Consider the following 24883-nt stretch of genomic DNA (forward strand, 5'->3'; position numbering starts at 1 on the left):
GCAATGAGTGAGTTCTGAGACTTACTCTGGTCTGTTGCACTCTCGAATAGCTGTTTTGATGCCCCCTCCACATGTTCTTGAGCAGGTTCCAAAGTGACTCCAGCTTCCCCAGGATCCATCAGTCACGGGGACCTCCATTTCTTTGGGAACACAAAATCCAAACTTGCAGTGCTGTATTTAATAAGGGGAACAGTGAGGGAGAGCTCGGAGCTTGAGATATTATAGGACCCACTGTCCTTTTAAATATACCATACTTTGTTTTTCACATGCTGCTTTGCAATGCTGCAATTCTGTCATCTATGTGAGTAACAGAAACTGTGGGGATTTGAATTTCAGACTTAGTGACTTTAGGGGCTGTGACTTCATTTACAATGCACTTGATTAAAACTGGCCAATGAGTGGTGGGCTCCAGGCCATCAGGGTAATGCTAATGGCCAGCTTTGAAGTGCTCAATTAGTCTATTGGAAAAATGAGGCATGGAAATGGGCTGTCTTCTGGTTGTAGACAGGGTGGAAATGACTTACTGGATCTGCAGAGAGCATCTTCATTAACAAGGCCTAGAGATGTTGTGAGCCTGGTAAAATATAATGCTTTACTGCTCCTCGTGGATTTGAAAACTCAATTTTAATTAAATTGGAGAGGAAAAAAAAGCTAGTTTCACGATTCCTATAAGCTCACTCTAGCAAAGCACACAGGATGAGACTAAAGCAAGAGTGGACACATTACAGGGAGCCCTAAATTTTATTGCTTTTTTATTACTAATGGTTTCAGATTCTCCAGTTTGGAGCAGGAAGGAGGACATGATGCTTAAAACAAAACAAAGTAAAAAACTCCTCAGCAGGACAAGGGAGTGGAGAAGCTCATTTCAACCCTCTGCCATTGTTGGGGTGTGAGGCCCTGACACAAAGCCGGGGTCACTGAGCACTGGACAAAGGAAGAGGGGCAGCAGTGGCGACAGGAGGGTGACGCCCCGCCGTTCGCTCAGATCTCTGAAGCAGAGCTGGTGGAGGCCACTGTGATTTATTCACAGGGAGGACCTGGGCACAGAGGGAAGAGGCAGAGGGCCACAGAGGCCAGGCAGTAGGGAGCATGCAAGGAAAGGAGACAGATAAGAGGCTGGTGAAGGTCTCAGGCGGAGTGGCCAATCCCAGCAAAGGCTTGGCAAACAATTGTTTCAGAGTGCAACTGGGCTTTCCCTGTTCTGCTCTGCCTTCTCTCTTGTAATAATCCTCTGGAGTATGAGGACACAGACCTGTCCCTGGGCCATTTGGCGGAGGCTTAAAAGGTTTGGCATGCAAAGAACCCTGGGCAACTCTGTACCCCGAGAAATGTGGGCAGAGGCAACCATATCACTCCCTGAAATCATTTTATAGTTGTCTTTACAGTGGTGTTGACACTCCTTGGAACTCATGCACATAAAATCAATGAGAGAAGCAGCTTGGTCTGGAGCATCACCATCCAACAAAAAAGTAACATGGGCCACATATGCAACTTAAAATATTCTAGCAGCCACATTAAAACAAGTAAGAAGAAAACAAACTGATTTTAATATCTTTTATTTAGTTCAAAATATCTAAGATGTGATTACTTCTCCATGTAATTTATAATATACAATTATAAATCAGATCTTTTCCCATACTTTTTCACGTTTGACCTTTCACAACTGCTGTGTATTTTCATTGGGCACAACTCAGTTCAGACTGACATTTCAAATGCTCAGTAGTCACACGTGGGTAGTGGCTGCCATGTTGGCTAGTGCGTAGGTCTTAACGGAATGTTAGCAGGCAAACAGCCCAGCAGCGAGTGGTGGCTATTCCATAAGCTAACTCTATTACCTTGGGTGAGTCACTGAGTTCTACTTCCATAATTGAAAAATGTGGACCTACCTGTCAAAGTTATCTTGAGTATAACATGAGACAGTATATGGAAAACGCCTAGTACACACCTGAGTACACAGGAGACCCAACTTGAATAAGGTTCCTAATATTTACATAGCCCTTAATATTTTCCAAGCACTATCTGAAGCACTATATGTGTATACACACACATATACTTACTTAATCTTCACAGCATACTATGGTACACATATTATTATTACCCCCATTTCTACAGAAAGGAAAACGGAGGTATTGGGGGGGTGTTGATGCTGAACATCTGGTAAGGGGTTGAGCTGATACTAAAACACAGACAATCTGGCTCTAGAGTACTATACTGTATTCTTAACTGTGACACATGCTACCTCTTAACTGTGAGCAAATGGGAATCATTTTTGATGTCTAAATAAAGAGTCAAATTTAGAAGCAAGATTAATGAGATGGTTAAGTGAGGCTGACACTCCAAATTGTCTACCCAATATCCATTCTCTCCTTCATCCTTTTTAATGGAATCTATATTTCCCTGGATTCTTTTTTTTTTTTTTTGTCTTTTTGTCTTTTTAGGGCTGCTCCCAGGGCATATGGAGGTTCCCAGGATAGGGGTCTAATCGGAGCTGTTGCCTCCAGCCTACGCCAGAGCCACGGCAATGCCAGATTCGAGCGACATCTGCAGCCTACACCACAGCTCACAGCAACGCTGGATCCTTAACCCACTGAGTGAGGCCAGGGATTGAACCTGCAACCTTATGGTTCCTAGTTGGATTTGTTTCTGCTGTGCCATCATGGGAGCTCCTCCCTGCATTCTTATAGAGATAGGAATGGTCAAAGAGATGTTAGCAGAGTGAGATTCCCGGGAAGGTCCTTTTGCCCCTTTGTTCCTTGCCCTTTGGCTTCATTCTGTTTGGAACTCAGAGTTGATGGCTGGAGCCAGAGCAGCTATTCTGTGACCCTGCAGATGACAGCTATTTGCATATGATAGTGAAACAGAAAGAAATTAGAGGAGCCTGGGTCTGTGATGATGTTGTAGAGCTATCATAACAGCTCTATGACCTGCCTATCTCTGACTAGTTTTTTGGTATGTGCCAGAAAAAGAGCCAATTTGCTTACACTACTAGCCATTTTGCTTAACTAGGTCTGACCTGAACAAACCCTGATATACAATTGAGATCACAGCTGATGCCCAAATTCCACCCTCAAACCTTAATGCCATGATACACATTTTATAAATTCTACAAACTAAAGAGAACATTCCTATGACTAGACATGGACTTTTATAATGACAAGTTGTCTGGAAATACATTTTATTTCCACTTAACTCTAGTCTTCAGTCTTTTGATCTCTCTACTCTATAGATTCCACCTTCACACAAAAACAATCTCCAAGGTGACCACAATTGTCATTAAGCATTACCATAAACCAGGGCAGAATAAGGGTGTAGGTTAAACAGAGTGTTGTCATTCATGACTGGATTCAAATGGCCTCATAATGTCTCTTTTTAATAGAAAACCTAGGAGTTCCTGCTACAGCACAGTGGGTTAAGAATCCAAATACAGTGGGTTGAGAATACAACTTCAGTGGGTTGAGAATACAGTGGGTTGAGAATACAACCGCAGGTCACTGCGGAGGTGAGGATTAGATCCCTCTCGCAGCACAGTGGGTTAAAAGATTAGGTGTTGCTGCAGCTGAAGCATAGGTCACAGCTGCAGCTCAGATTCAATCCCTGGTCCAAGAATGTCCATATGCCATGATGAAGCCATTAAAAAAAAAACTGATTTAAAAACACATCTATAAATTAAACATTTCTTAGTGATATGACCATTGATGCAAGTTCAAAGGGGAGGGACAACCTCAGAGGAACAGGAGTACCTGAGTTAACAGGCTGGAACTACGGATTATTTGGCAAATATATATCAAGATAATCTATTTTACCAGGAAATGGAACAAACAATAATTATATACTGGAAAAGCCATTACATCATAAGAAAGTAATAGGCAACTGGTGGAGCCAGAGCCAAAATATAGTCGGCCTTTCCTAGAACTGTCCAGAATCATTTAAATAATATTTTACATAAATGCTTTGTTTTAAAGAGATTGGAAGAAGTTCTTGGAAGCAATTTTGTCCCATGGAGGCTTAAAACAAAAGAGTTTCATACCTCAGATTTACAAACAGGGTTAAAATGAAAATGTTAATGGACTTAACAAGAGAATGGAGAAAATAAAGGGACATTAAAGAGTCATTCATCAAAATAACACTGTGTCAGCAGCCCAAGACAGATTACTGCTGAGGGAGCAGGGCAAAGAGAAGAGAAAGAAAAAAAAAAGTTAACCCAGCAGTAAAGGGAGTCAGAATTTGCTAGAGAAAAGGCATAGGGGTTTTACTGCCAACTCTATGAAAACAAAACAAAATGGAAAAACACAAAGAACTTCTGTGCCAACATATCTACCATCTTTGGCATTTTGTAAAATGAATAAATACTCTTCACATGAACATCCGGATCTCTAATATAAGCTGCTAGCTTTAGCTTCTTTTCTGAAATAAACTAAAAATCTACCTATCATTTTCTTTGCACAGTTGCTTCTCTGAAAGTATTCTGAGTCTGGGCTTTGGAATGCCTTGATGTTGCTTGCTCTCACTGAATACATGGGAAACATTTTCTACAAGCTCTCCCAAAGTCCCCATTCCTCAGGTAGAAGTTTACCCTTCAATCTCTCATCTTCTGTTTCTGTTACATAAACAGAAGATTAGCAAAAGACACAACAGACATCTTCTCAAGTTCTTCTGTGCGCCAGGATTGACTGGGGAAACCATAACACTGCATGGAGATTGGAAGCCTGTACGTGACAATTTTACTAAATGCAATCCATTTCATCATATGATTGAGAATTCTTCTTAGTTATGGTTTTTTTCAGCAGTAATATGTGACAGAACTGGACACAGTAGGTGGGTGCTCAGATTGACTAAGAAACAGGACTTAATACCAGTAAGTTTTCTGAGTTCAAACAGACTCAATTTAAATCGTATAGTTGCCTGGCTTTAACTCAAGCCAACAAACCAAAATGTCAACTCGATACCATGTCTACTGTCATCTCCCATCAGTTGAGAGCAGCTGAATGGGTCACTGTTTTTAGAAGGACTCTGAGGCCACATCTTTACTTTGGAAGAATAAGTGAATTCTTGTTTTCTTCTTGTTATGGCTACACCTGTGTCATATGGAAGTTCCTGGGCTAGGGGTTGAATCAGCTGCGGGCCTATACCACAGCCATGGCAATCCCAGAACCAAGCTGCATCTATAACCTACACCACAGCCTGTGGCAACACTGGATCCTTAACCCACTGAGTGACGCCAGGGATTGAACCCACATCCTCACAGACACTATATTGGGTTCTTAACCCACTGAGCCACTATGGGAACTCAAGAATGAGGGAATTCCTGATGGCTGCCATGAAAACCTGACAACCATATCCCCAGTCAAACCTATGATGCTCTAGTCATCAACACATTTGAGTTAACCGTTTTGCAAAAAGTGAAAAGTTTTCTCTGGCCAAGGAGATATGTTTCTCTTTAAGCTAATGAAAGGTGCAGTACAAGAGCTGTTATGTCTAAGTCCTTATGTAGTTTTGGTTAAGTTTTTCTTGGAAAAAGTTGTATTCTCAATTGCTAAGGTTCTAGACAAGCAAGACCCTGAGCTGAAAGAGCACCAAGCTAAGTCAGGTACAAAATAATTTTCATTGTAACTTTATAAAACCACCCCGAGAGATGAATGAAGAAAGCACTGGTTCTCCTATTTGACCACAGAAACTTAGGGAGCTCAGGGCGCTTGAGTTATGCCCACTCCTGTGGACCCTGCAGCCCCTTCCCACCAAGAAAGCAAAAGAGGGAATAAGAGGGGGAGGGGCTGGTGTGTGTGAAGACTCTATCCTGAACGAGCTGAGTGACCTTGAGCAAGTCACTTCTTTTTTCTGTTCCCTATCTAGAAAATTGGGGAAGGGACTATTTCCATGTTTCCAGGGAAATAGTCTGGGAGCTATTGATTCTACAAGGGAAAGTGGAAAAACAGAAAATGAGATGAGAACAAAACATTAAAAATAAGTAAAGTGGTCAATGAGAGAAGAGAAAAGAAAGGAAAAAAAAATGTGAGGATGGCATGAGACTCACAGTGCAGGGAATGGGACATAGGGAAGAGAGAGAACACCATTTTCTGTATGGATTTAAAAAATCAAGTTTATAGCTAAAAGCTTTTTGTAACCAAATCACTAACATACTCTTTTGTCTTTTTTAGGGCTGCACCCGCAGCATATGGAGGTTCCCAGGCTAGGGGTTGAATCGGAGCTGTAGCTTCTGGCTTACACCACAGCCACAGCAACACCAGATCCAAGCCGCATCTGCAACCTACACCACAGCTCATGGCAATACCAGATGCTTAACCCACTGAGCCGCCAGGGAATGAACCTGCATCCTCATGAATACTAGTCAGATTCATTTCCATTGAGCCACAACAGGAACTTCCCCCACGTTCTTTTTTTTTTTTAAACGACACCAGGTGCAAAAGGTTGCATTAATCATACTCTTAGTTGCTGGAGTATTGTTAACACTGGGCTGTATGAGCAGCAGATTTTGTTTTGTTACTAACAAATAAGTGGGACCATTATAACCAACTCAGAATTTGGATTTGTATATATCCCAGGTGACATCACAGCTCCTTAAAGGGATCAACACAGGCTGGGAAAGCCTGGTATCTGACTTGTGAGCACAGTGAGTTTACTGTCCTTCTATATTTCCTTGATTTTAAGATGTTCCACCAACTTAATAAAAGCGTTCTACTATCACCCTGAAGAGAGAGAGAGGAACAATAAATGCTACCCTACATTAAATGCACCCATAACTTAAAAAGCACAGTGGGATTTTAAAAACATTAAAATGAGGAAAAAGTATGTCTTCAAATTGAGGCCATGATGATAGCCATGTCCCTGGTGTCATGCTATATGCTATAATGTAAACTTTCACAGTAAAGATGAACCTCTTGCCTCCAAAAAGCCAAAAAGTATTATGCATACTGAAACACACTGCATTCGTAAGTTCTAAACAATGGTGCCTGAGCCTACAGCCCAAATCTTGCCCATTTCCACCCCAAGACAGAAGGATGGATCAGGGCGTTACTTGCCTTTCCAGGCTCACACTCGGTCCCATCAGCCCAGGGCGTGTGCTGAGTCCGGCAGCCTTTGTGCGCTCCCTCCACATTATTGCACCAGAGCCGTCTACACTGCATCTGCGTGATTCAGTTAAACGTAAATCAGTGACAGTGTAATTACACGATATCAAGCAAAGGAAAGGTCGCTTTCATAACAAATGTTTTGTCAGTGATATAGAGTATAGGTTGGAAAGGGATCTTTCTTGGTATGATAAATGATAAAATATCCCAAGATATGCAGAGAGCAGCCCAGGGAACATATGTCTATGCCTGGGACATATGGGTGTCAAAGGGAAACTACTGTCCACTGGGAACATATGAGATGTCGTGTGGTCCCAGTAATACTTCCCCATATTACGGATGAGGAAACTGAGGCTGGCAAAGACCACAGGGACTCAGTATCACACTGGACGTACGTGATCTGGGATTAAGTTTCTGATGAGCTGTGCCTGGAGAATGGATGTTGAGTTACATTGTGATTAGACTTTAGGTGTGGCTTGATGTCAGAATTGTTGTTTTTAACCTACTAAGCCATACATTATCATGACCAGATTATGACTCTTTTCTAGGGCTTTCAGGGGTTATCAGAGGAAAGAAGGGACAAAATATCATGAAATACTTCAGGCATACAAAAAGTATGAACAGTCACATAATGGATACCCACATGCCCATCACCCCACTGAAGAAAAAAGACTGTACAGGCCCAGCTGAGGGCCCTGCAGACCATTCCTCAGTCCCGGTCATGGCCCCTTTTCCCCCCGACGACCATCATTCTGGTGGTGTTTACCACTGCATCATTCCCATCGCTTTTCCTATGAATGTATAAATATCTACCAATGACATACAACATTTTGGCTTTAAGATACTATTCGACATTTCAGAATATATGGATATGTCCTACAACTTACTGTTTTTCCCCCCTCTATACACTACATTTTTTAGACTTATCCAAGTTGATATATTTAGCTCTACTTCAGGGTATCTTTTTAATAGATTATTTTCCTCCTGACTCTTTTTTTTTTACATCTTTTTTTTTATTACTCAAATGAATTTATTACATCTGTAGTTGTATAATGATCATAACAATCTGATTTCACAAGATTTCCATCCCACAGCCCAGGCACATCCCCTCACCCCCTAAACTGTCTCCTCCGGAGACCACAAGTTTTTTAATGTCTGTGAGTCAGTATCTATTCTGCAAAGAAGTTCAGTCTGTCCTTTTGTCAGATTCCACATGTCAGTGAAAGCATTTGATGTTGGTGTCTCATTGTATGGCTGACTGCACTTAGCATGGTAATTTCTAGGTCCATCCATGTTGCTAAAAATGCCAGTATGTCATACTTTTTAATGGCTGAGTAATATTCCATTGTGTATATTTACCACATCTTCTTGATCCACTTCTCTGTCGATGGACATTTAGGTTGTTTCCATGTCTTGGCTATTGTAAATAGTGCTGCAATGAACACTGGAGTACATGTGTCTTTGCGAGTCATGGTTTTCTCTGGATAGATGTCCAGGAGTGGGATTGCTGGATCAAATGGTAGATCTATTTTGAGTTTTCTGAGGAATCTCCATACTGCTTTCCACAGTGGTTGCACCAATTTACAATCCCACCAACAGTGTACTAGGGTTCCTTTTTCTCCACACCCTCTCCAGCACTTATGGTTTGTAGACTTTTTGATGATGGCCGTTCTGGCTGGTGTAAAGTGGTACCTCACAGTGGTTTTGATTTGCATTTCTCTAATAATGAGTGATGTTGAACATCTTTTCATGTGTTTTTTGGCCATCTATATGTCTCCCCTGACTCTTATAATAAACCATGCTCAGGAGTTCCCGTTGTGGCTCAGCAGGTTAAGAACCTGATATTATCTCTGTAAGGATGCAAGTTTGATCCCTGGCCTTGCACAGTGGTTAAGGATCTGATGTTGCCACAAGCTGTGGCACAGGTCACAGATGTGGCTCAGATCCAATGCTGCTGTGGCTGTGTTGTACGCTTGCAGCTTTAGCTCCAATTCGACCCCTAGCCTGGGAACTTTCATATGCCACAGGTACGGCCTTAAAAAGAAAAAAATAAATAAATAAACAATGCTCATAGTAGAAAACTTTAGAAGGTCCTAATAATTTACTTTTAATGGGAAAAAAAGCTTTAAATGACCTAGTATTTCCTGAAGCTTTTCTTCCCCAGTTACACTGAGAACATACTTGGTAAAATAATTGCCTATTGTGCTATTTTAAGTTGAAACTAGAGCATGAATATATTCCCATATGTAGTTGCCTTTCAAGTTGTATAGTATTCCATGAGATGAAAATACTATAGTTTCTTTAACCTTTCTAGTCTTGGGCATTTGGGTTACTCAGAATGTTTGCTATTGCGAGAGAGATGAAGATAATCATGGATACATTTTTCACACATTTTTTTTTATTATTTCCATAGAATCACTGTACTTTCCAATTCACTATACTGCCTCTGAGCTCTCTCCCAACAAAACAAACAAACGCCCAAAGGAAGAGACTGGGGCATCTCATAAAAGCACAGTTCTGTTGATACGTCTCCTAATTACCACTGATTCATATCATTGGTCCAAATGGTAAAACACACACATCAAAACATCACACCCATGCCAGGTGAGCTACTACCAGAAACAAGTTCAAGCCACAGGGGGTCATAGGACATAGCCTTGACAAGCTGCAACAGGGAAACAGGCTTGTCTCATGAACTACAGAATCTAGAAGAGTCCCTATAATAAAGACCATCTAGACGAGTCCGTGGGAAGAAAAGGGGCCAAGGAGAGAAAAGAGCTGAAGTCTGTCGTGATCAGCTCTATAACCTTATACCCTCTGAGCCTCACTAACCCACTCATAAAATGAAGATGGTAATGGCATCTTATTTTTTGGGTTGAGAGTGAAGTGAAAAAGGGCTGATAAAGCCCCATTCAACACCAAGCACGATTACTCTTTATCCCTATCATCATTCTTGCTACTGCCATTAATAGTCAACAGACCATTCAACTTTTCCATGAGTGGTTTCCATGACTAAGAATCCCATGCAAAACTATGAATAATAATAGTAATAATAAATCAGAATCCATCTATGGGGACAGGAATAGCCCCTAAATACTTACCATATATGGGCACACCTGAGAACCTGGTCCAAAAATCAATTCACATTGTTTATTCACGTTGTAAAGGAGGCCTGGCAGTTGAGAAGGCAAAGGGTAGGGTCTGGATTCAGGTTCATTAAGCAAACACTCGCCGTAACCAGTGCTATGGAAAGTAGAAAAACAAAGCTGGTGAGGGCATTGGATAAGATGTGATGGCAAAAGACTCCAGAAGACAGTGGAAGCCCTTCTGCCGTTTTAATGGCAGAGAAGATGATTTCTTTTTTGTATTTATTTTATTCTTTTCATTCAAACTTGAGTCTGGGAGCTGCAGTTCGATTTCTGGTGTATATTTGTTTGTGAAACCACTGGCTATGCATGCAAAATAACTGACAGCAAATACATACCTGTTCTAGCACTTATCACATTTCAGGGCAATTATCTATTTATTTTTTGCTATCTTCTCCAATAGAGTATAAGCTTCTTAGGGGTAAAGATAGTCTATGCCTTTTTTCACCCGAGCATGGGGCCCCATCCTTAGGAACAAGTGTTTAGTAAAGAGATGCTGATTAGATTGGTGAGTGGAATCAATGACTATGATAAGAAACACTTTAGATCATCTACTTAAAACAAAAGCAAAAACAAAACTGGCAACCTGCCAGTTTTGGGACATTTCAGCAAACATCTCTTCTGCAAAATTCACACCCGGTGAGTTCTGATCAACAAAACCCCCTCTTCCCTGTGGCTGGAGAAATATACACCCAGTGACCTTGGGACAATCACTTAACCTTTTGCACATCTGGGAGAGAAGAGCAATAAATCTGTGACACAGGGATATCGCATAGTGTAATTGGCTCTTTGTGCAGCCTGGAGGGAAGCTTAACAACAAAAACAAAAAACAAAGAAAGAAAAAAGAGGAGAGAAAGAGAGATAAAGAAAGAGAGAAAGAAAGAGAGTATTCTCAATGGAGCAACATGGAGGTCCATGTAATTTTCATCCACCCGTATAACATTCTCTGGGGGCCTCTCACTATCTTACACTTTCCCATCCAAAATTACTAAGTTAAGAGCACATAAACATTTGTGGCCTTCCTTCATCATGCAATCACATTCACGGTCCCTTCCCTAAGACCTGAACTCATTTCATAGCTTTACCAAGAATGAAGCAGCATTTAAGGATTCTCTTTAGGATCCCAACCTTTCCCTTGAGCTCAGCCTGTAATCTTCTAAACTCTGGCAAGGACATGAACTATCCAGATGTCAAGAGAGTATTTCTTTTTCCCTCCTCCCAAGGAATGTCAACAAAAATAACAACTCAAAAGGAATTCTTGGCTCTACATTTTCTTTCCCACAATTAGTTCACTACGTGGAAGGCAGAGACTAGTCTGAAAGCTGGGCTCAAAGAAAGTTCAAGTCTTACTCTAAAAATTCAGTGATATATTTTCGACTGCACTTTGACCACATCCAGGGGTTGGTATAGAAGTTCAGCGTTGGGGCCATGACATGCTGGGGGCTCTTAACTCCTTCTTCTTTGCACTTGTTGTTGTCATCATGAGGCATGTTGAACCTAAGGCCGAGAAGACAATGATTAAAAAAAAAAAAAATCAGTAAACACTAAAGGATGGAAATGTTATATTGATTCGAGAATGCATCTAAAAGAAAAAATTTAACTGACTATTGCATTATGGATAATCACCTGAATCCTGGTGATCAGAACAAAACTTACTAAATGATTAGAGTTAGAGAGTAGAATAAAATATACTTCTGACCCAATTTAATGCAAAATACCTTTAACGTTAAAAAAAAAATGTGAATTGGGCCATTATTTTGTTTAGATGTATTTTTGGGGAATTGCAGAAGCTCTGCATGTGCTGCAGCTGCTGCTAGAATACAATAGTTGGAGTTCCCAATAAGCTGTTAAAAAAACAATTTACAGTCCAGCACTTGGCAGGTTATGATAATGCTGTACATATAAAGCATCAGTCAAGTGTCACAACTTGAAGCCAGAAGCTTCCTAATAAGAGGTCCATGGTGGGTCTTGGCATCTCCTTCTTTTGGGGTCAGGCTGACAGATGCTACAACCATGTAAGTATACCATTATAAAGGTATGCAAAGTCCATGCACAATAAAACCCATTAGGAAAAGCTGCAAGCACGAAACCAGAGGTGCGCCAATTCAGTTGGCTTAACTCAGACGGCAAACAGCTTCATGCTTCATGCCAATGACAACTGATTGGTACAGGCTTCCTGAAAATCTGGGCACAAAAGGATTCTTAAACTCATCCAGGTTCCACCCACGAAAAAGCTGTGATGTAGTACTAATGTCCTCTTGGGTCTGGGTGGGAACTCAGCAGTGGCATTAACACATATTTGCCATTCTTGGCTTAGCCAGAGGAAGTGGGGGAAAAAATGGGAGGAAGTATTTCTCAATCCAAAAAACATCAGTTTGAGGACCCACGTGGCTTTCTCAGCTCAGGTAATTATCCGCTGGCTAACAAACTACAGGGACTGTCCTCGCTGGAGGTCTATTCCCCATCACAAAATTGATGTATATGATTAACTGGGCATAAAGGGAGGGATTCCCTTCGCAAGTTCATCTTGAGAAACAAAAACAAGGGAGTCAGACAAAAGCATGTAGAGCTGCTTCATATAAAAGTAAAAGCTGGGAGTTCCCATCATGAATCAGTGGAAATGAATTCAACTAGTGTCCATAAGGATGCGAGTTTGATCCCTGGCCCTGCTCAGGGGGTCGGGGACCTGGTGTTGCTGTGAGCTGTGGTATAGGTCATAGACTTGGCTCAGCTCTGGCATTGCTGTGGCTGCGGTATAGGCTGGCAGCTGCAAATCTGATTCGACCCACAGACTAGGAACTTCCATATGCCCACAGGAGCAGCCCTAAAAAGGAAAAAAAAAAAAAAAAAAAAGGGAAAAGCTGGAATAAAGGTCTATGAAGTACATCCCAGTAATTTCTCATGTTAGATTTCCTTTTTCTTTTAAAAATTTGGACCCCTCAATAATTGCCAGGCAGGAAATGAGAGATGAAAAAACTCTAACCGTCTTGGTTCAACTTAATAGTATTTAAGGGAACCAGGGAATATATATGCATGTAGAACTGAGTCACTTTGCTGTAAAGCAGAAATTATCACAATATTTTAATCCAACAAATATACTTCAATAAAATTTTAAAAAAAGAAAAAAATAATCATTGATGCTAGAGTCCATTTTCTTAAAACAACGACTGCCCAGGTTTCTAAATGTCAGTTGCAAAGTCAATGTAATACCTATATCAACAAACCTAACTCAAGCAAAGCTTTCAAAGCTTCTTTGTTTTTCTCTGGTGCAAAGAAGCTGGTGTTATTTTCTCCTCCACCGTGACTTGATAAAATCCCATCTATTTCCTCATATAAACAGAAAACTTTTTCTTCATTCAAATGTCAGGCACATTTGCTTATAGCAGGGATTGTATAACAATAAATATTCATTAAGCACTTACTAAAAAATAATTACCAAGACTTTTTTAGCATCCACAATGCACCAGGCAGTGTGTTAAGTGCATTTGATGCTTTATTTCTTTTAATGGCTTATTTGACCCAATGATTAGTGTGCTACTACTAGCCACATTTTACAGAAGAGGAAACTGAAGTGCAGAGAGGTTTAACTATTTGATGAAGGTCACAAATCTACTAAGGGGTAGGGGGTGGGGGATCTGGGATCCACTTCAGTCTGATTCTAAAAGCTCCTGTCTTAAACTACATAGCAACTACATTCCCTTCTATGAAACAAATTGAGGAAGAACTGTCAGGAACACTGAGAAAGGATTTCTTTCTGTATCCAGGAGAGGCTCAATTACCTCCCTAACTCTCCCTGACTTAGATTCTTGGTGTCTGTGAAGCTGGTACAGAGAAGGTAGGAGCTTTTTTTAATTTAATTTAATTTTATTTTATTTTATTTTTGTCTTTTTGCTATTTCTTTGGGCCGCTCCCGCGGCACATGGAGGTTCCCAGGCTAGGGGTCGAATCGGAGCTGTAATCACCAGCCTATGTCAGAGCCACAGCAACTCGGAATCCGAGCCGCGTCTGCAACCTACACCACAGCTCTTGGCAACGCCAGATCCTTAACCCACTGAGCAAGGCCAGGGATCAAACCCGCAACCTCATGGTTCCTAGTCGGATTCGTTAACCACTGCACCACGACGGGAACTCCGGAGCTTTTTTTTTAAAGCATCCTATGATGCTCAACAAACACAAAGGCAGTTGCTTTATCCCTGAAAGAGCTCTTAGGTTTTATACTATCTAAAAGACATGACTGTTAACAAATTAACATTTAGTTTTGCAAAAGGTTGTTAGAAAATTTGCTGCAGAGTACAGTAGCAAGAAAAAAATTTTTTTTCTTTTTTATGGCCACACCTGAGGCATATGGAAGTTCCCAGGCTAGGGGTCGAATGGGAGCTACAACTGCAGGGTCTATGCCACAGTCATGGCAACACCTGATCTGAGCCACATCTGCTACCTACGCTACAGCTTGTGGCAACGCTGGACACTTAACCCACTGAGTGATACCAGGGATTGAACCCCCATCTTCACAGAGACAACATCAGGTCCTTAACTTGCTCAGCCACAATGGCAACTCCTTTTTTTTTTTTTTTAAAAAAAAAAAAAAAGGATTTTCACTTTTCTTAAAATACAAACAAAGCTATGAGACACAATAAAAATAATAACTCACTAACAGGCTAGGGACACACATTTTGTTTAAACAACAGCTCACATCATTCACCAATTATTTCATTTTTTAATTCTTGACACATTTGATATGAGGTGCATAGGTGTTATTTTCATCATACAGGAAAACACACAGCATATATTTTTCTCAAGTCAAAGAGGTGTTATAACAGTTCAGTCCAGAATGTGGGTACCTGGTGCCTTCTGACTTCTACCATGGAGCTGAAACGCCAACATCATAGGCTCCTATGCCAGCATTAGCTACTAGACTTTGGATAATTTACCATCTCTAAATAAAATGCAGGGAAACAATAATATCTACTTTGTAGGGATTATAAAGATTAAGGGAGGAGTTCCTGTCATTCATGGGTCAGCAGAAACAGTCTGACTAGCATCCATGAGGAAACAGTTTTGATCCCTGGCCTTGCTCAATGGGTTAAGGATCTGGTGTTGCCGTGAGCTGTGGTATAGGTCGCAGACGTGGCTTAGATCTGGCACTGCTGCGGCTGTGGTGCAGGCCAGGGGCTACAGCTTCAATTCGACCCCTAGCCTGGAAACCTCCATGTGCCTCAGGTGTGGCCCTTAAAAGAAAAAAAAAAAAAAAAAGATTAAGGGAGATAACATAAATGAAAGCTCCTAGAACAATGTCAACATTTTTTGTGTGTGTAGGGAGACATCTGTTAATTGTGAAATGAGGCTTCTCTATAGGTGAAAATATTTCATTTCTGCTACTCAAAATTCTTACTTTTTTTAAAATATCAACTTTACAAACTAAAGTTTATCTAAAATGAATTTATAATCTCTTCTGTTGGAAAGGAATTAATAGGGAATTAATTATATTTCTTTAAATAGTATATTCTTGTTAGCCATTATTTTGGGTAGAAATGTTAATCTGTTCATTACACAAACTCTTGCCCTTTGAATACATTCCTGCTTCTCTTTCTCTATTCCCATTTCTGGGGCAGGAAGAACTGCCCCTTTGAAATGCCACCCTATTCCTCATGGTCATATCTACACTTCCTATTTAAGGGTCTAAAGTAATTTACTAGATTTCATATAAAATAAATAAGTGAAAATCCCCCAAAGATCTGTTAAAATAAGTTTGGGAAAACTGAGTTAAACAAAATCAACACTTTTATACAGGACTTGTCAGAGCCTTAACTTTATGCCATTTGGCCTTAGGACTCCAGGCAGGACTAAAATCAGAAAAAAAAAATTTTGAATCACTGGACTACAAAATCTCTACCTCCACTCCCCTGCCACCATGGACCATTCTCTTGGAATCAGTGTTAGAGTCCTTTTGGAAATACTGGTGGAAGCAGCAGTTTTCAAACCTAGTTCCAAGAAACCCCTGAGTTTAATGAAGGTGTTTCAGAAACCAAAAGGACAGAGAGGTGGCTGATTAAGCAGGACTCTGATCAGTCCCAAGGGCTTAGATGAAAGTCATGCCTCTTTTATTCTCTAAATACTGTACATCTAACAATATTTCCTTTGGAGAAAGAAAGGAGGGTATGCTCTTAAAATATGTTTGAAAGATACTAGTTTTAAAATATACTCATTATGGAGTTCCCTTCATGGTGCAAGAGAAACGAATCCAACTAGTATCCATGATGATGAGGGTTTGATCCCTGGCCTCGCTCAGTGGGTTAAGGATCCAGCATTGCCACGAGCTGTGGTATATGTTTCAGAAGCGACTTGGATCCGATGTTACTGTGGCTGTGCTTTAGGCCGGCAGCTGTAGCTGAGAACTTCCATATGCCGTGGGTGTGGCCCTAAAATAAAATAAAATATACTCATTATATGTTGAACTGAATTAGAGATACCTCTATATAAGCATCTTGCTTTATGCCTAGCATGGTACACTGCACATAAGGTGCCTTCAATAAACATTTGCTGAATGAAAAGCCTGCTTAATAGATGATGTTATCTCTAAAGGTTAACATCTGACATGCAGACTGATCTATAGCCATATTATACTAATGACATCTTTTGAGAAAATTACCTCAAAAAAAAGAATTTCATCATTCTAGAAAAAAAAGAATGCAGATCTAAAATTGAATAACTGAGGGAATTTAGACGACTCTGCCCCATATTCTAAAGAACAAATAGGAAAAGTCAATTTCATAATGACCAGATGCTTAGTGACCAAAATTAGGAAATGTTTTCTTCTCTGGAGCTTTGTTCATTCTTTTCCCTGAGAGAGAGATAGCTCTGTTCCCGGAGGCTAACATCTGAATGACAGCCTTATATAAGGAGAATCAGGAATGATGTGGTTTTGGGAAATCCTATGAGCCAGAGAAACTTTGGAAAACCCTACTAAACAAAGGTATTAAGTCAGCAAAGTTCGCTAAGCTGAGAGACCCCCTGCTTCAGTGGAGGGGGCAGAAAGACCTTTCCCAATAGGAAAGGGGCGTGTTAGACAATGTCTAGAAAATGTGTACAGTTAAGCCACAGCTGTGTGAGTTATGGCTGAAGAGGGTGCACTGCTTTACTTAGTATCTTGAAGGCAAACTCATTTCTCCCAGTTAGATTCAAAGCTTTCCAACCCTGCAAACTCAGCCATGCCTGGAGAAGCATTTTACGCCCTTGAAGTCAAGCGAAGGCTGACTGATGCAAAGAAACACAAGTTTTCGGTCACTCTGAATGAAATGAACATACAGAAAAGAAACGTACACGTGGCCCAGTTCATGGGCTATTGTAAAAGCTGTACTCAGTCCACTATCTTCACTAATAGAGCAGCTTCTGTAGGGATCACAGATGGTTCCCAGTTCAGCCAGACCTATGAGAAGGAAAACAACAACAACACAAGGATTTACTTTAAAAGGCATCTGTGGCTTGGAAGAAAAACATGTTGTAAACTGTCGTAGCCAGAGAGGATACGCACAGTGGACTCACCTAAGGTATCACATTTGTCATGAGCTCTGCAGATATCCTGCCTGAAAGCAAAGCAGACTTAGGGCCTTGACAACAAACAGTAAATGGCAATACAAGCAAACACTTTAGAATCTTTGAGGCATTCACGACAGCACAGCTTCGGGGTAGGAGTAGTGGGGTTACAAAGAGCAAGCTAACAAAGCCAGGGGTTTGCAACTCAAAAAAGTTGAAGCATCACTGGCTTACAGATTAAAAGCTGCAGGAAGAGGTCACCTTCTGTCACAGGGGTAGCCAAGGCCAAGTGGAAACCTCTTTTTCTCATATCTTGAAGCTGGTGATTCTAGTTTCTTAATGAACATCCTGAGAAGGCTCTAAATGCCTTTATGTTCCTTTAAGAGCGTGTGTGACCCTAATGGAGTTCCCGCTGTGGCGCAATGGGTTAAGAATCGGACTGCAGCGGCTCGGGTTGCTACAGAGGCATAGGTTCAATTTCTGGCCAGGGAACTTCCATATGCTGTGGGTGTCACCATTTTAAAAAAAAAAAAAAAAGAGTATTTGTGAGCATATCAAAGATGGCCAATGGGAGGCAAAATTAGGCCAGCATACCTCTTCGTTGTCCCGCACAGCATTTTAAATATTTCTGAGCTAGAAGCTACCATTTTAAAATTGAGAGAATTCACATTTAAAGAAAAAATCCTTATTTCTGGCTTCTTATAGAATCACAAAAGCTGGCAACACTGAACTTACATCCTGCACAGTAACAACCAGCTCAATCTGAATGGCAGCTGCCCCCTATATAAGTTTACCTTCAGGCCTGCCTAATGTATTAACTGCCTACTTGGCAGCTACTGGTCAGTGGTTCTCAACCAGGAGTTATTCTGCCCTCCCGCCAGACTCCTTCAGAGGGCATGTGGCAACATCTGGATGACATGGTTGGCTATCATAACTAAAAGGAGGGAGGACTACTGGTATGTGGCAGAAAGAGATCAAGGATGCTGCAACATCCTGGAGGGCACAGGGTACTCCCTACAACACAGAATTATATGACCCCAGAGGTCACCGAATTCAATTTGGCTGAATTTGAAAAACCCTGGACTAGGGGCTGGGTACCAGGACTATGACTTTATCCCATCAACTTGCCCGGAAACTAAGACTGGAGGAATAAGACATCCATATACCTCGTTACAAGGACAGCTGTATCATGCTGAATTCCACCAGGATGGTTCTTTGAATGCTGCCACTGGCAAAAGTTTTTTAACGTTGTCTGGGCATTAAAAGATATGGAAGGTCCCTCCTAAATACAGAAAAGAATTTGGTTGGTCTGTTGTACCAACACCAATCACTTATGCCATTTCGGATACAGATAGAAGAAAGAAGAAAAAAACTTTATTACCTGTTCATTATGAATCACAACTAAGTTCACAATAACAATATTAATTAAATTTCCAATACTTGGGTCTTTATAGATAGAGGCTACCTGCAACCGAGATAAATTTTTCAAAGTTAATTGTGAACTCTGTGTAAGCAATAAGCAATTCATGTCTTACGTTGGGCTCCACCTCTTTTTATGGTTCATGCAACATATGCACTATGGAGTTGTGAGTTTTCATTCCATCAACAAACATTTCTTAAAAATCTCTTTGTAAAATTCACAGATGGCGGTTTTAGACAGTAGGCATGCAAACAAGTTTAAATTTCAAGGTGTTTTCCAAGGAAATTGCATTGCCACATAACTTAATGCTTCTCTGTGCTAAAACACTGGATATTAATTTTTGATCAAGCTTTTTCATCCCAGTTGAAGTCCAGGATGGACTGCCATTTATAGATTCTCACACAGAACACATGCTTGCTAATCCGGCAGCTACTCATGTTTACCAACCACTTGTGTTCTCCACAACCTGGTAACCTCCTTTTGTTTTGTTTTGTTTTCATCACTATTATGAATTATGAGAGCTAACATCCTCTGAGTGCTTAAGGTGGGCTAGATCCTTGCTGAAAGCTGCATATGCCTTTGCTTTTAGTCCCCAGAGCAAAACTGAGCTATTACTACAATCTTTGCTCAAAAAATGAGGAAACTGAGGCTCAGAGAAGTTAAGCAACTTGTCCAAGATTAAACAGTGGTGAGTAGCAGAACTCTCAGCCAAGATCAATTTGACCCGAATCCATGCTTGTCACTGAAATGCTTGACAAGTCTGAATTTATGTGATCAAAATGGAGTTGTCGGTGCAAGGCCTGACTAGGTTTTTCTTTCCTTCCTCCAGAGCAGGAGAGGGCTGGGGTACATGGGACTGAGCATGAGGAAGGGGTCTGAGAGAGAATGGGGGGGTGGGTCTGGTTGGGGAGATGGGGAGCACAGGGGGAGGGTTCACAGCGGTGGGGGGGAAGAAACCACAGGCCACAGAGAGGGGAGAAGAAACTCTAAACTGATGTTCCCAAATGGCTGCTTTTCATCCATTTGGGGAATTTATTACATGTAGATTCCCATTCAAATAAATAGGATGATTCTATTAATAGGAATTCTACACTGAGCCTTAACATGAATGAAGGCATATCATATGGGCTATTATGGAACAATCTCCAATCTTTTAAGAAAACAGCAAAATGTAAAACTGTATATGAGAGTTGCTCCAGTTCTGTTCAGAAAAAAAAAGTATATTCAGACACATTTGCTTAAGAAATATCTTGAGTTAGACTGTCCAACATGGTAGCCACTTGTCCCATGAGGTCACTGAGCACTGAAATGTGGCTAGTCTGAATTCAGATGTGAAAACGCACACCAGCTTTTGAATACTTAGTATGGAAAAAATGTTAATGTCAGCAATAATTTTTAAAATGATACTATTTAGATATAAAATAAGATACAGGTGTTCCTGTTGTAGCTGCAGTGGAAACGAATCCCACCAGTAACTACAAGGTGGCAGGTTCCATGCCTGGCCTTGCTCAGTGGGTAAAGGATCCAGCATTGCCTCAAGCTGTGGTGTAGGTTGCAGATGTGACTCAGATCCCACCTTGCTGTGGCTGTGGTGCAGGCTGGCAGCTGTAGCTCTGATTTCACCCCTAGTTGGGAACTTCCTTATGCTGTGGGTGTGGCCCTAAAAAGCAATAATAGTAGTAATAATAATAATAATAATAATAATAAATCATTAAAAATAATTTTACCTGTTTCTTGTGGTGTGAGTGTGTGTGTGTGTGGCTAGCTGGAAATTAAAAGTTATATATACTTAGGAGTTCCCTGCTATGGCGTAGTGGGTTAAGAATCCAACTTCGGTGGCTTAGGTTGCTACAGAGGTGCTGGTTCAATACCCAGCTGGGTTCAATGTGTTAAAGCATCTGGTGTGACCCCAGTTACAGCATAGGTTGCAGCTGTGGCTTGGATTCAATCCCCTAGCCGGGGAACTTCCATATGTTGCAGGTATGACCATACAAAATATATATATATACCTATATTTTAAAAAATGATGTACATGGCTTGCCTTATATTTCTGTTGGGTAGTGCTGGTTGAAACATGGGCAAAAAAACTTGTCACAGTGGTTGCCTCAGGGAAGGGAAGGGGCCTGAGAGTCTGGGTGGAAGAAGGCACTTAGACTTTCTCACTAATCTTTGAATCTGTTTGATTTGTTTTTCCATCATGCAAATTTATTACATTTTCAATTCAAAATGGGAGTAGAAAAAATTCAAAATGGGCATGAAAGATTACTAAGCCTCACCCCAGAGCCACTTAATGAGAACCCTGGGGAGGGAGGGTAGAGACAGACAACTACATTTTTAAAAGCTCCACCAGTGACTCTGATTCACAACCCACATCCAAAATTCTTACCAGAGACTCCCGTCTGGCTATGCAGGTTCAAAGAGCCCTGGTCTGGGGAACTGGACCCGCTAATGGTCACATGCACTCTCTAAGCTACTTGCTAGCTTTTTGTGACCCTGGGCAATTGACCCAACTTCTCTGAGGCTCAGTTTTCCTAGCTATAATATGGGGATGACTATCTACCCAGTGGAGTTGCCTGGAGGATTAGAAATGATGCCTTTTTAAGGCAGGAGCACATTGCCTAACACAGAATAAACACTCCATATTGAAACCCATTATTGCCAATATCAAAAGGCAGCCAATGAATAATCTTACAGCCTCTTCAGTCACTTGCCTGAATCACTGCAATGCCAGCCCTAAACAGTCCTTCAAAGAACTGGGTGGAAACCCACTCCCCAATGGCACATCTAAGGACATCATAAATCACCTTCTTTTGAATGTACTTACAATTGACATTAAAGTTAAAATGTAGTGTTGCAGGTTTGCTCCATGATATAAAACCATTCTGTTATCTGCCACCACCATCACTTCTACAAACCGTGGATAGGACAAAAAACGTTTTGTTCTTCTGTGGGTCCTCTTTTCCCTTGTGCTGTCCGTCTTGTTCCCATAAGCAGAAAGTGCCTGTGTGGCTAAGTTGCTTTTTAATACTGCCACATCATCAGCCAGGTTCCTCCTCGCTCCCCATTTTCTCGTCCTCGTTTTTCTCTTGTCCTGACTGTGACTACTTTTGTGTTCTGTAACAAATCAGATGGCATGCATTACATTTCAAGCCACATCCGGTTCATATTAAAAATGTAATGTGACACAGCTTAAAGCGATGCCTCTGTAGTCAAATTACATACAAAATCAAGTTCTTCACGCCATGGACTCTCCATGTGAAACTCAGCATTCTCATCTAAATGACTAAGGACTTGAAATTAGCTTCCCTGGAAGCTTGATCAATGCTCACCTAAGGTATTAGAAAATCAGGCCTGAGTTTAGGGGAAACAACTGCTTATTCTTTCCAATCGGTGACAAGAGTCTGGCTGTGATTTAAGTGGTTTGTATACATTGTTCTTTGTCATACAGAGAATAAGGGCCAACAACACTATAGAGGTTTAGAGATTGGATACAGAGATGCTTCACATACACGACTTTCGATATTCATTGAGACACAGTATACAGAGGCCTGAAGGTGGGCAAGCTAGTAGACAATGCAAACGATCTACAGAAAATGCACGACAAAGTATTATTCTATTACCATATTCAGTTCTTGCAAGGCATGAAATGGAAGAAGAGAATCACTGCTGTTCAAGGCTCCCAAAGTTTTAATTAATTTATTTCAGGGCTCAGTAAAGGAAGTAGATTACACTCAGAGAGTATCAAGAGACAGCTGGGACTGTGATGTATAATGCCAGATAAGCTCTCCTCATTTCTGACTCTTAGACTCTACACAATCTTGCAGCTCAAAGTGTGGTCTGTGGACCAGCAGCACTGGCAATCCCAGGAGCCTGTTAGAAATAGAGATCCTCTGGCACCATTCCAGATCTGATGAATCAGAATCCACATTTTAACAAGATCTCTAAGTGATTTATAATCATGTTAAAGTTCTGACAAGCACTACTCTTAAATTTGGTTGGAAGCTTGTAGTGCGGGTGAAGATATTCAATTTCAAAGTTATCAACTGCACGATAAACCGAAAAAGCATAAAAGTGCCTGCCAAAATACACTTCGGGTAAAAAAAAATTTCATCAGTGATCTTGCCTATCAAATCATAAATGTCTTTCAAAGCTTTAAGGCCACTAGTTTGTAGTCAAAGCAGACAACAGAGGAGTTTCCGCTGTGGCACGGTGGGTTCAGAATCCAACTTCAGTGACTTGGATCACTATGGAAAATCAGGTTCGATCCTGGGCCTGGCACAGTGGGTTAAAGATCTGGCATTGTCACAGCTGCTGCATAGGCTGCAGCTGCAGCTTGGATTCAATCTCTGGTCTGGAGAACTTCCATATGCCACAGCTGCGGCCATAAAAACAAAAAACAAACAAGCAACAGAATTGCACAACTAAGAATTATGCTTTCCTAAGACACAGAAAGAGAAATTATTACACTAGTAATAACAAGAAAGTCAAACTCTAAGTAGTTTCATATTTGAAGAGCTCAAATATTTAACCATTATAAGCTATTGCTAAAACAATCAATTTAGGCCAAGACGTGTATTTTGCCCAAGTTGAGTGTTTTAGTGGTTGTTAAAATAGTGAAGTCGTCCAAACTATCAAACAAGCTATATGAGGTGCAGCTATAGATAAATGATCAGCTCAAAGCCTGGCATGTAGTAGGATTCAACATTAGACTATTTTTCTTCCAGTCTCTCTTTCAAGAGTATTCATATATGTATACCCATGCCATGTAGGTAATTAAGCTGTCATTCCATTTTTATTTTTTTATTTTATTTTACTTTTGTCTTTTTGTCATTTCTTGGGCCGCTCCCGCGGCATATGGAGGTTCCCAGGCTAGGGGTTGAATCGGAGCTGTAGCCACCGGCCTATGCCAGAGCCACAGCAACGCGGGATCCAAGCCGCGTCTGCAACCTACACCACAGCTCACAGCAACGCCAGATCCTTAACCCACTGAGTGAGGCCAGGGATCAAACCTGCAACCTCATGGTTCCTAGTCAGATTCATTAACCACTGAGCCACGACGGGAACTCCTCATTCCATTTTTAAATCACCAATGATTATAGAATAGATACCAGTCAAGTCTCTACTATGTACCAGATACTGAACTAGGATCTTTTACATGTTATAATTACTCTCAGATTGAGAAAACTACATCTATTTTACAGACAAGGAAAATAAATCTCAAAGAGATTACGTGTACTTGTCCAATGTCACATGCAGAAAGTGGTGGTATCAAGAATGAGGCACAGATGTGATCAACACTCTAAACAGTGTCCTTTCTATCAGGCAAGACTTCTCAAGAGCTGGGAACTGAAATGGGCTCATGGTTTAGCTGACAGTTTCTAAACTGAATCTGAATTGGAAAAAAGACAGTGCCTAGGGGATATTTTCATAAACATTAGCTTTTTACAGTATGTGTAAGGAAGCCATATTGAAAACTGAACATTTGGTTTTCTTAAATTTTGTTACTATAGTTGATTTACAATGTTCTGTTAGTTTCTGCTATACAGAAAAATGACCCAGTCATACATGCATATTCTTTTTCTCATATTATCTTCTATCGTGTTCTATCACAAGTGCTGAGTATTTTAAATACATTAAAACATGTCACTTGTTTTGTGAAAAATTATCCTTGCTTAATGCCTTTTGTAAATATTTTAATA

At 40.8% G+C, this 24883-nt stretch overlaps 1 protein-coding gene across 1 annotated transcript in view; it reads right to left on the minus strand.

Annotated features, from left to right (window-relative positions):
- Positions 1–24883, minus strand: part of ADAMTS9 (ADAM metallopeptidase with thrombospondin type 1 motif 9) — a 174109-nt gene that overhangs the window by 120242 nt on the left and 28984 nt on the right. Inside the window, exons 4-12 of the mRNA XM_047778629.1 lie at positions 22009–22298; positions 19146–19229; positions 18931–19046; positions 17774–17814; positions 17552–17657; positions 11582–11728; positions 10187–10328; positions 7038–7142; positions 26–171 (exon numbers count right to left, since the gene is read on the minus strand). Coding sequence (XP_047634585.1) covers positions 26–171; positions 7038–7142; positions 10187–10328; positions 11582–11728; positions 17552–17657; positions 17774–17814; positions 18931–19046; positions 19146–19229; positions 22009–22298 — 1177 coding nt within the window. The remainder of the gene's footprint in view (positions 1–25; positions 172–7037; positions 7143–10186; positions 10329–11581; positions 11729–17551; positions 17658–17773; positions 17815–18930; positions 19047–19145; positions 19230–22008; positions 22299–24883) is intronic.

The sequence above is a fragment of the Phacochoerus africanus genome, chromosome 1, assembly GCF_016906955.1.
Source record: "Phacochoerus africanus isolate WHEZ1 chromosome 1, ROS_Pafr_v1, whole genome shotgun sequence".
Lineage (NCBI taxonomy): Eukaryota > Metazoa > Chordata > Mammalia > Artiodactyla > Suidae > Phacochoerus > Phacochoerus africanus.